The 12790-nt window shown below is 42.0% G+C and overlaps 1 protein-coding gene and 1 long non-coding RNA gene across 2 annotated transcripts in view; both read right to left on the bottom strand.

Moving 5' to 3' along the window:
• LOC144891398 (uncharacterized) overlaps positions 1-12790 on the bottom strand; it is a 68552-nt gene that overhangs the window by 38071 nt on the left and 17691 nt on the right. The gene's annotated exons all lie outside the window — the stretch shown is intronic.
• Positions 4950-12790, bottom strand: part of LOC137424091 (uncharacterized) — a 29129-nt gene continuing 21288 nt past the window's right edge. Inside the window, exon 4 of the mRNA XM_078774970.1 lies at positions 4950-5851. Coding sequence (XP_078631096.1) covers positions 5031-5851 — 821 coding nt within the window. The 3' untranslated portion in view covers positions 4950-5030. The remainder of the gene's footprint in view (positions 5852-12790) is intronic.

Genomic DNA, 12790 nt, shown 5'->3' with positions numbered 1-12790 from the left:
CCTGTAGTAGAGCTCGTTTCACATGCTGGAACAGCGCGGCTTGGGTAGGTGGGATGTTTTCCAGTGATCTGCTTCCAGTGGTGAAGAGATGATGCCTTGCTTCGTTGACACTGGCTGCACCACAACCCTTGCTGTACATTAGTATGACAAACCTTTCAATCTGCTGCATGTGTATGGACTCGAGTGTGAAGAGGTCAGGGTCCTGTGTAAGAGCCACTTGTGTGTCGGTGAGGTCAGGTAAGCTGGTCCAGGCCGCCCAAGCAGTCTTCTTACCACATCCAAGAATCTGTGAAGTCGTGTCACAGCCAGTTAGGCTGTGGAAGAGGGGTAGTGCCAAGGACTTAGACGGACCGAGATTGGAGCAGATAGTATGGACTGGAATGTCACGGTACTTTTTTCCAGTTCCGAAGCCCACCCAGAGCTCTGATAGGCCAGAGGTCTCAAAAAACCTGACTGCCAAAACCATGACATCACTGTCCACTGTGCGAACATAGGCTGTTATATGGCCCTGCTCTGCAGCATGTGCCAGATGCAGGAGGATCTTGGTGTCAGCCTCGGTATGGTTGCTTGGCTGAAGTGTAGTAAGGTCACAATGTCGGTTGGAGAGCACGGTTTTGAAGTGGGTACTCAGGAGGAGCTTTCCACCCATGTCAGTCTTGGAGATCTGTGTGCTGATGAATGAGAACAGCTCCCTTTTGTTCTCATTTTTTAGGAAAACACTGTTCCATTCACGCTTTGGGATTGGGGTGCTGCCATCGCCAACTCTTGTCCGTGGGCCATTCCCACGACGTTGCTGGGTGAGCCCTTTGAGATTATTTTCCTCTGGGTAATTATCCCATACAGCGTTGATGCGTTGGGCTCAGCTCTTCATTTGGGCCTCCAGAAATGGTACAATGTGGAGTGACACATATTCACTGAATGTCTTTGCTGTTGTTGGGCGCACCATGTGAATCACTGCTGCCATATCCAAAACCACGACTGTTGCTTGTTTTGCAGCAGCTGCACGGCCAGTCGGTGCATTGATGCATTGCAGAATATCAGACTTCGTCCCAAATCGCAGTGACCCTCGGTCAGCCAGGCTTGGTGGTTCTTTCTGATTTTCGAACCTAAAGAAGTCTGCCATGTCAGCATCAGGGCGGGACTGCAGTGAGAGGAAAAGCTGTGTGACCAAAACCATGTTCTGCCTCTGTACACCACTGTCCTTCCTGCTTTTTTTTTTGAATCTTGGGCGAGGCAAGTGTAATTCTCTGCGAAGTCCTTCTGCAGAACTGCCATTCGAGAGTCAGGCTGGGATGCTTCGGTCTTGTCGGCTTCATAGCTCTTCGATTGCATTCTCTTGATGAAACAATGCCTCAGAAACTTGGGAGCGATCGAATGTACATAATTATACAATTCTTCAATTGTACCATTCTCCTCGATTTTAATGATACGTCCATTGGTTTCCTGCCATTTCATCCACTTTGCTCGTCCGTCCTTGAAGTGGAGGTCATCTGGCAGTGGGTACACATTACCGAATCCACAGCCATCATGCGCACAGGTGCCAAACCAACAATTCTCGTCTTCAGGTGATACCAAACAGGACTTCGAGAAATCTTTTGTGTATAATGGGATGTTTGGAATATACACGTGGAGAGCGTCAATGGCCATGATGAAGTTCTGATGATACGTACATTGACATACATTGGCTGGTGTCTGTGAACTGAGAACATTTGGTGGACGCAATTTAGCAAACTTGCTGAGGCCAATTTTTACTTGAGTGTTCTCCTCCTTGAGGAACTGAGAACATTTGAGAACATTTGGCGGACGCAATTCAGCAAACTTGCTGAGGCCAATTTTTACTTGAGTGTTCTCCTCCTTGAAGGTCGCATATGTCTCCTTAATGTTCATTACCATATGACGCTTTTGCAGCTTTGTCTTTCCATGGATGTCTCTCACAGTGACTATATCCCGCTTGCCAGGTGCCATCCTGCTGATGTCGTCTCTTTGGTAGAAGTCTCCAACGAGACTCGCTGTTTCTGTGGCAAACCGTGTGGTTCGCGACTTCTTTTCCGGCCATTTCATAGCCACGCGAAATTCGTTGGCGAGTTTCCTCAAAACGGCGTGTTTTTTTCCAGGACTTTTGGGGAGGACAGATCTCACCTTGTTACTGGGTCGATGGAGGGAGTGTTTGGCAGAATACGCCTTCGGGCTTTTTGCTACTGGTGGTGTTGATGGTAAAGCTTGTTGCAACGGCTGTTCTCGTAGCGCCAGCTGAGCATGTCGTTTTCTGTCCCTGTATCTCTTCTGTCTGGAACACTCATTAGCTAGTTTTTGTTCCAGCACATGGGCCTTCTCGAGCTCACATATTCACTGGAATTGTGCAAATCCGGGAGAAAGTGCCAAATTTGGCATGAAGTTAGGTCATGGTGCATAGAAAGGTATCCTGGGTGGAACCAAGTGAACCAACCACTCTGGCGGCCATTTTGATCAAATTCAAAATGGACGCCTCCCGCAAATCAGTGAAAATCTAACTTTTGAACTACAAAAATGTTTTTTAATGGTTTTTGAGTGTGAGGAATCCATTTCTGAGTTTATTTCGATGATTAATGGTCAAGGTCATGTCATTTTTCAAGGTTATAGGTCATTTTGACCCCACCGAGAGAAAATAAGCATATCGGAGAAACTAGATGACCAATTTTGATGTTCTTGTCAATTTCAAGGTCTTCAACAACATGTATGATCATTTAAAATAGGTTTAGACATAATTAGCTGCAAAAGTTATGGTCCAGGTTACTTTGGCTTCTCATCAGATAATTCCCCATACCGTGCGCTTTTTATTGCAATATTTTGCAAGAAACGAAACAAATTCCTAACTCCATGATGTTTATTTATAAATATACACTTGCACTCTGGCACTCCAAGGGTGGATCCCAGATGTTATAAAATAGAGAGAATGGTAGGGGGATAGCCTAAAAATCAGGGAAGCACAATGATTTTTCGCCTAAACAGGTGTTAAAATTGATTTTATTTCTGGAGGGGGTGGTGGAGAACACGTACCACTGTGCCCTCTAAATTTAATATTTCACTCTGATGTACAAAAACTTATCGTTTATTTCTCAACCAACTAATTAAAATGCAATAATTTCTTACAATGAGCATATGCAGCATTGCATGGTTATAGTTAATCTATAAACGACTCGTAACATGTTTAAACAATGACTAATAACTTGAACATTGATTAGTTTCGCAACAAAAAATTACATTTTCGTCATGTGTATATGGCAGTTATATCAATGGATCTTGTGGTAGGAATGATCCTGTTCACTACATATAGTTAATATTAATTTCCATGGTGTCAGAAATAAGTCTTCAAGAGTCATTATTACAGCACGAACCCTGGCAGAAGCACAGTGACGTACAGTGGAGGTTTGCCTTGCTACACTTGCAGTTTCCTGTGCATGCTTTCTTACACCCACACCGAATTAAAATGAAGCAGGCCTTGCCGACATCTGACAGGGATGTCCAGAAAGGAATCGGATGATCCCTCACAGAGAGCATCCAGCCCCAGTCTGTGTAGGCTGGGATGTTCTGCTGTCGCTCAAGCACCTGCCCCCAGATGAAGGCAGCCTGCAGTACAGATTGTCGGGTATGCTCGAAGGGCGCTGCCTGGGTTGGTGGGATGGAATCTAGGGCTCTCGTTCCCTTGCTGAAGAGTTCCTGGCGAGCCTCATTGACATGAACTGCTGCACTTGATTCACGATATAGCCGCACCACAAACTTCTCTAGGACGACCATGTGCTCACATTCCACTGTAAAGGCACTGGGGTCATTTTTGATAGCCAAGAGTGTCGTCGTTAGCTCTGGGAAGCCATTCCAGACTTTCCAGGCAGTTTTCTTCCCGATACCGAAGAACTGACTGGTCGTGTCGCATCCTGTAAGAGCATGGAACAGTGGCAATGCGATACTTTTGTCCGGGCCCAACTTTACACTCAACTCATGGATTGGGATGTAATGATGATTCTTTTTCGTTCCGAAAGATATCCAAAGTTCTGAGAGAGTGAGGTCCTTGAATATCGAAGTTGCGAGAACAACAACATCAGTGTCCACGGTCCTTATCAGTGCTTTCCGATGTCCATTGTCTGAGGCATGCTTGAGATGGAGGAGCATCCTGGTATCTGCTTCTTGGTGATTGCTAGGTGTCAGGGCTGCTAGGTCCTCGGCATCGCATGGTGGCTTGGTAATGACCTTGTCAGCTATTGTGGTGAAGAGGGTCACACCAGGGCCGTAGTCCTCCTCACTCAGCCGCCGTGACATGAATGTGTAGAGCTCCTTCTTGGTATCCTCATTCTTGAGCATGGAGTTCCACTCTTTTGCGTTGATGGGCATACTGGAAGTTACTTTCTTTCCCACTCCATCTCCCCGATTGAGATGTGCCTGTCCTTTGAGCGTTGTATCCGGGTCGACATCCCATATCCAGTCCATGCGCTGAACAGAGCCAGATGCTTCATTTTTGGCATATGGGATTAGAAGTTTGTCCATGTAATCCCCGATGGTCTGCACTGTTTGCTCTGGTTGAACAATCTATCTATAATTCCAGTAATCTCTGTTTGTTTGTACGTTTGTACGTTTGTTTGTCTGTGACCGCTGTTTCTCGACAACCACGGGTCCGATATACTTTTAACTTGCCAGGTATATTGCTGGGGACCCGAGGATGTGCCTTTTCAAGGTTTCATATTAATCGGACAATTACTTACCGAGCTATGTCCAAAAAACGATTCAACCAATCAGAGAGCAGCGAACTATCGCGTGTGCCGAACGTGGCGGACACACTCTGCCTCGGATGGCACATTTGAGAGCGTATTCATTTATTTCACGTTTGCAAACTATGTTGGCGCTATGTTGGCGTTAAACTATGTTTTAAAACTAATAAAAACCCCGGGGGGATTGTCACTGTACTCGCAAGCCGTTCGCCGTTCGCTTTGGCGTTGCGAATGGACCAAAACATTTCATGCACCAAACCATTTCATGTAAATAGAGGGGGGGATATAATTTTAGATATAGATATAGTACGGGCATGCCCTAGTATGAACAATGGCAGGACCATCATATATCCTGACTGTCACTCCAGCTGGTTTGTCGCTCATTGTTTGTGGAAGGCATTTCAGCAGGTCTGATTTTGTGCCAATGCGCAGGTTTCCAGCATTATTGGCCAAAGACGGGGGTTCCTTTTGGTTTTCGAACTGGAAAAACTCTCCCAGGTCTGCCTCAGGCCTTGATTGGATGGAGAGAAACAACTGAGCCACCAATGCTGCATTCTGTTTCAGTGTCTGATTCTCTCGCTTGGGTTTATCTGGAGGCTTCTGAAAGATGGATAGCTTGTTACGATGGATGGTGTCAGTGATGGCCTTGGACCCGTCTTTGAATCGTGTCTGGGCATAGTCCTTGTACAACATTTTCCCCAAGTTGCGCCACTCACACATGCTGTTTACCACCGCCGCATCCATCACAACTTTGGTGTGCCATGTTGATAGGTGAGGACTGCGCTCTCTGTAGGGATTGATAGGACGCAGCACTTCCAGTAGTGCCCTCACATGGGCATGGAAGCATGTGGTAGCATTGCTGTGTGTGAAGGGCATTTCCCCATGGCAGGTGATGGACTTACTCTCCCACTCGAGCTCGGTGCGATGTGCATAATCAATGGATTCTGCCTCGTCTGGTGTGTCCAAGTCAGCCACGTCAAAATCCAGGTCGTCCGGAGTTTCCGCATCAGACAGTACAGAGCATTCGCTTTGGTCCTGCGATAGGCTGAAGTCTGGGGCTTGGAGCTTCCGTTTGTGTCGCTTGGTAGAGTGGGCATCCATGCTGTGGACATCTGTAAATGGGTGGGAGATGGGGAATGGAGGGAGGGATAAGTATTTCACTCAATGGTAATTATGCCACAAAAAATGTTGAAGTTCAAACTCCTTTCATTGTGCTTGAATGTATCAAGTTCAGTAAATATTATGAAACTTCTTTGCAAGACAGATTCATCACCCTTTCAACAGAACAATCTTTCCATCAGTGTTCCGGTGTTTTGTTAAGGTGAGGGTGGATTCATTCCGGGTACCAAAAGGAAGACAAATTTAAGCACTGGAACTGGACCACCAGGGATGGCAGGATAGCTCATTCGGTGGTGTACTTGCCTCTGAGCTGTGTGGTCGTGGATCTTGTCGCCAGTGGCGTCACATCCGAATAAAACTGCTGCTCTGGTGCAATGCCGGAAGAGGGCATAAAAGGTGTGCAAACTCCAAACATAAATCCGGCTGTCCCCTATGCATTTACAGTGTGGATATCAAAGATCCAGTTCGGACTGTTTCCAAAAACGTTCCACGGCTGACCGCACAAAAAGAAGACCACTCCTTTTTCATCTTCAGATGCATATGGCTGCCAAAGCAATTTCATAGGCTATTGGACACAATCCTGGAAGGGTCACCACTACGACATAGGATATTTGAATGGCTCATTCTTCCCAGTAAGCTGGTACTCCGTTTGCTGACCTCGGAAGGATGACAGGCTGAGTCCACCCACCTGTTGTTAATTCAACGGCAGGACAGGGGCTCGAACTGAAGACCCAAAGATCTGTAGCCAGCCACCTTGACCGTTAAGCCAACACCAGGCTTTGACCCCACAAGAAGCTGGGAATAATTGAGGCCGTTAACGTAGTAGTAGTAATAGTAGTAATAGTAGTAGTAGTAGTAATAGTAGTGGTAGCAATAGTAGTGGTAGTGGTAGTAGTAGTAGTAGTAGTAGTAGTAGTAGTAGTAGTAATAGTAATAGTAATAGTAGTAGTAGTAGTAATAGTAGTAGCAGTAGTAATAGTAGTAGCAGTAGTAATAGTAGTAGCAGTAGTAATAGTAGTAGTAGTGGTAGTAGTAGCAGTAGTGGTAGTAGTAGCAGTAGTGGTAGTAGTAGCAGTAATAGTAGTAGTAATAGTAGTAGTAATAGTAGTAGTAGTAGTAGTAGTAATAGTAGTAGCAGTAGTAATAGTAGTAGTAATAGTAGTAGTAGTCGTAGTAGTAGTCGTAGTAGTAGTAGTAGTAATAGTAGTAGTAGTAGTAGTAGTAGTAGTAATAATAGTAGTAGCAGTAGTAATAGTAGTAGTAGTCGTAGTAGTAGTAGTAATAGTAGTAGTAGTAATAGTAGTAATAGCAGTAGTAATAGTAGTAATAGTCCCCCTCTCTTTTGTGTCCTTCCCCCTCTCTCCCCATCTTGTCTACCGCTCCCCTTGTTTTTTGTGTTTTGTGTGTCGGTTTGTCTTTTTGTGTGATTAATGTTAGCTCTTTCACGAGCCTCGATCTTGTATACAAAAAAAATAAAAATAAAAATAGTAGTGGTAGTAGTGGTAGTAGTAGTAGTGCTTTTGTTGGAAAGGTTACAGAGATTTGCGTTCAGAGCTCATGCAAGCTCAGGCAAACATATGTTCCCAGTTTAATGTTGCTCAATTCCTCATCTCTGCAAGTCCATGGTTTGAACTTCAGTAGACAAGGTAGAGCATTTTGAAGAGAAAGCACCACCAAGACAGATAAGGGGAAGGTAAAAGAACGCCAAAGAACACCAAAAAAAGAACGCCAAAGAACACCAAAAAAAAGAATGCCAAATAACACATTTCTACAAATAAGAGCAAAGTATCTTGTGGGGAGACCGTACAAAGTGCATCATTTATAGTCCAGGTTTCCTTAAACTTTTGAACAGTGTTACTATATTCTGCCGCCTTGTACTCCGAAATAATGCGTGATCGTATTAAGCCCTTCAGACATACAGAACTGTGTTCCACCACATCTTTCTCAATTTTTGCCTTCCTGGTTTTATATATTGCCATTTTCCCACAGGCTAAAATAAAGTTAACAAGGAGATCTCGTGACTTGCTTAGTTTCTTTACCGGGTGCCCGATGATAAAAAGTGTTGGAGAGAAGTGAAGCCAGAAGCGCAAGAGAAGATTTTTCATCAGTAAGAACACTGGTTCAAGACGGTGGCATTGAAGGTATATGTGAAATATAGTTTCCCTTTCACCACAAAAGCAGCAATCCTCTGAGAAGTTAGTGAAGTGCCGCATCATAGATCCAGAGCTCAGTGCACCATGTAGCAACCTCCAACTTAAGTCTGCCATCATTCTTGGCGTTGGGTAGAGATAGAGTGAATCCCAACGTGGATTAACAGTCAAAGGAAGTGGAAGAATCTCACGCCAGGGAGTATCCAGTCGGGTTGCAAGAGCTATATAATGGAGCGAGTGGATCATGAGCAGGTATATATTTTTCCTTGATAGCCCACAGAACGACATTTCCACTGTGCCAGGGGTCTTACTCATATTGTTTGCAGGTATTGGCTGAGAGCTCGCAACATCGTGGTCGGATTTTAAAATCCATGGAGTTACCGATGGACATCTGTCCAGATCCATCGCCCTCTTTGGGATCCTCTAGATATTCCAGACAATCGGGAGGCAAGGAGCTTTTGACCTCTTCAAGTATCCTGGAGGGGATCCTGATTGTCCTCAGGCCCATTTTCGCTGCGAGTTCCTTGGGTAAAAGCGTTCTAAAAGCTTGGGTAAACGGTATTTTTCTTTTTTTGATTAATCAATAAATTGAGGAGTTATTTAATTATTAGCGATTAATTAAGTACTTATTTAATTAATCAAATTTCCTTTCTCTTCTGACCATTAACTCAGGCACCTTTTGAGTTAGGAAGCTGATATTTGGACATGCCAATGACCAGGTGATTTGGCTGCAAAGGATATTTTTGATTTATTAATTAATAAATTAATCGATTAATTATTTAATTATTGGATTAATGACAAAAAAAAATTCTTTTTTAAAGTTACAGATTCTGATGAAATAGTGGAAGTTTATGTGTTCTCTGACCAAATTGATTAATAATTTAATTTTTTTATGATTATTATTTATTTATTTTCATTATTAATCATTTATTTATTTTCTTTCTCATTTGGCCAATATCTCAGGCACCTTTTGAGCTGGGAAGCTAATATTTGGACAGGAGTGACCAAGTGATGTGGCTATCAAGGATATTTTTGATTTATTGATTAATCATTTCATCTATTAATTATTTATTGATTAATCGATTAATTATTTATTGAGTAATCAATTAATTATTTAATTTTTTATAAATGACTTATTTAATTACATTTCTAAAAGATACATCTTCGGATGAAGCACTAGTGGTTTAGTTATGTGATTAGCCAATTGATTATGAAAATATTTTGTGATAATCTTTTATTGATTTTAATTATACAATTAATCAATCAATTAGTGTTCACCTCTCCCTCCCAATGCAGCCTCAATGAGCTGCACTGCGGTATTGCCGGGCGCCCGAGGCGCCCCGGCAATGCCGCGCTGGAGCATATTTAATTATTTGGCATGGGGGCGGTGTACTTTGAATGTATGTGTACTTGTTTTCTTGTTTTTTGTGCACCGCTCCTTTCCTATGCCATCTCCAGGCATTGCAAATAGTCATTGCTGGGCACCGAAGGGGGCTCGGCAGTGACGCGCGCTGAAAGGGAGTACTCAGTTTTCACTCTGGTTGTTTGTTTTCTTGTTGTACACCGCTCCTTTCCTATGCCACCTCCAGGCATTGCAAATCGTCATTGCCGGGCACCGAAGGGGGCTCGGCAGTGACGCACGCTGAAAGAGAGTACTCAGTTTTCACTCTGGTTGTTTGTTTTCTTTCTTGTTGTACACCCCTCCTTTCCTATGCCATCTCCAGGCATTGCAAATCGTCATTGCTGGGCACCGAAGGGGGCTCGGCAGTGACGCACGCTGAAAGAGAGTACTCACTTTTCACTCTGGTTGTTTGTTTGTTTGTTTTCTTGTTTTCTTGTTTGTTTGTCTGGGCGATATCTCAGCCATCCTTTGAGCTAGGAAGCTGAAATTTCGGCACAATAGTGAGCACGTCCTTTGTCAAAAACGGTATTTTTTATTTTTTGATGAATCAATTAATTGATGAGTTATTTAATTATTTGCGATTAATTAAGTACTTATTTCATTAATCAAATTTCCTTTCTCTTCTGACCATTAACTCAGGCACCTTTTGAGTTAGGAAGCTGATATTTGGACATGCCAACGACCAGGTGATTTGGCTGCAAAGGCTATTTTTGATTTATTAATTAATCAATGAATCGATTAATTATTTAATTATTTGATTAATGAAAAAAAAATTTTTTTTTTTTAAGTTACAGATTCTGATGAAATGCTGGTGGTTTGTGTTCTCTGACCGAATTGATTAATAATTTAATTTTTTTATGATTGTTATTTATTTATTTTCATTATTAATCATTTATTTATTTTCTTTCTCATTTGGCCAATATCTCAGGCACCTTTTGAGCTGGGAAGCTAATATTTGGACATGACAATGACCAAGTGATGTGGCTATCAAGGATATTTTTGATTAATTGATTAATCATTTAATCGATTCATTATTTATTGATTAATCGATGAATTACTTATTGATTAATCAATTAATTATTTAATTTTTTATTAATGACTTATTTGATTAAATTTCTAAAAGATACATCTTCGGATGAAGCACGAGTGGTTTTGTTATGGTATTAGCCAATTGATTAAGAAAATATTTTGTGATAATCTTTTATTGATTTTAATTATACAATTAATCAATCAATTAGTGTACACCTCTCCCTTCCAATGCATCCCTATGACCTGCACTGCGGTATTGCCGGGCGCCAAAGGCGCCCAGGCAATGCCGCGCTGCAGGATATTTAATTATTTGGCAAGGGGGCGGTGTACTTTGAATGTATGTGTACTTGTTGTACACCGCTCCTTTCCTATGCCATCTCCAGGCATTGCAAATCGTCATTGCCGGGCACCGAAGGGGGCTCGGCAGTGACGCACGCTGAAAGAGAGTACTCAGTTTTCACTCTGGTTGTTTGTTTGTTTGTTTTCTTGTTTGTTTTCTTGTTTGTTTTCTTTCTTGTTTGTTTGTCCGGGCGATATCTCAGCCATCCTTTGAGCTAGGAAGCTGAAATTTCGGCATAATAGTGAGCACGTCCTTTGGCAAAAACAGTATTTTTTTTTTTGATTAATCAATAAATTGAGGAGTTATTTAATTATTAGCGATTAATTAAGTACTTATTTAATTAATCAAATTTCCTTTCTCTTCTGACCATTAACTCAGGCACCTTTTGAGTTAGGAAGCTGATATTTGGACATGCCAATGACCAGGTGATTTGGCTGCAAAGGATATTTTTGATTTATTAATTAATCAATTAATCGATTAATTATTTAATTATTTGATTAATGACCAAAAAAAATTTTTTTTTAAAGTTACAGATTCTGATGAAATAGTGGTAGTTTATGTGTTCTCTGACCAAATTGATTAATAATTTAATTTTTTTATGATTATTAGGTTTACTCTCCATGAAATGGAGAGTAACCTATTATTACTGCTGGAGTTTTTCTTATTATTATTATTATTATTCTTCCACCCTATTTTGCACCTCCGAAAACTTCATAATTAAGTTTCTCAGCAACCGCTGGTCGGATTGACAGGAAATTTTCATCAAATGATCGGCTAGGCTCGTAGAATTTTATAATGCTAATGATGACGTCATAGGTCACGTGGTATGGGCGCCATCTTGTAAAACACCTTCAACTTTGCCCCTCTGTATCTCCGAAACGGCTCAATGGAAAAATTTGAGGAATGGCTCATTCTAAAGAACTCTGCAATGGGAACAAAAAACATGTGTATTGAGTATATCAAAAATGCTAACGTTAAGAGGTTAGAATTCGTCAAACACAGTTTTTCTCCCCCGAAAAAGAGATTTTTCCCCCAGATGCTTAGTTAAAAAAAACTCAGAATGCGAAAATTTTCGAAGTCATACGTCACATGGTTCGGCCGCCATCTTGTTTTCCGTGAAAAAACACAAAAAACCCTTTTTCTCCGCAACGGCTGAACGGATCGAGCCCAAACTTGGCATGCGTATTCGGATACCCATGACAAACAAAAAAGTCAGCGAGTACGACGTCATCCGACACGTGGTTTCAGAGTTATGACGTTTTCAAATCTCAAACTAGAAATGGAATCGCCTCCATAATTTGTGGAGGTATCGAGTGGAAACTTTAAACAAGTGTTCCTCATGGGGGGATGTTTAATCGTTACTTGAGACGTTTTTTTAAGTCACATGGTTTGGCCGCAATAAATAATGGAAGTTAAATTTTTAAAAGCTTGTAACTCTTGAACCACTGCATGGATCGACTTGAATTTTTAAAACAATGTAGCTCTCATCGGGTGGAACAAGTGTGCAAAATTTCAAGATGATTGGATGTACGGTCGCGAAGCTAAAGTCTTTATTGTTGAAAGAGGAGCAAACACACCATTTTGTCCTGCCAGGCCACATCTCCCAGTGCTTTTGCCATTTTCAGTTTTAATTTCCTTTAAAAAACATTTTCTCTGCAATAATAGGGCCGATTGAGATAAAATTTTCACCATAGGAGGCACTCGGTCTGTAGAATATTTTAATGGTAATTATGACGTCGCAGGTCACGTGGTTCGGCCGCCATCTTGTTTTTCGTGAAAACACGAAAATCCATTTTTCTCTGCAACGGCTGAACAGATCGAGGCCAATCTTTGCACACAGAATCGCATACCCATGACGAACAAAAAAGTCAGCGAGGGCGACGTCATCCGACACATGGTTTCAGAGTTATGACGGTTTAAAGCATGAACCTTTAAAACGTAGCTCCTCCCTCATTTTTGATCCAATCGAGGAGAAACTTCACAGGTCTGTTCAGCATGTCAGTCTACTAAA

This window comes from Myxine glutinosa, chromosome 3 (assembly GCF_964187855.1).
Source record: "Myxine glutinosa chromosome 3, kmMyxGlut1.1, whole genome shotgun sequence".
Classification (NCBI taxonomy): domain Eukaryota; kingdom Metazoa; phylum Chordata; class Myxini; order Myxiniformes; family Myxinidae; genus Myxine; species Myxine glutinosa.
Note: the sequence above shows the minus strand (reverse complement) of the source record. Positions and strands in the feature narration are given on the sequence as shown.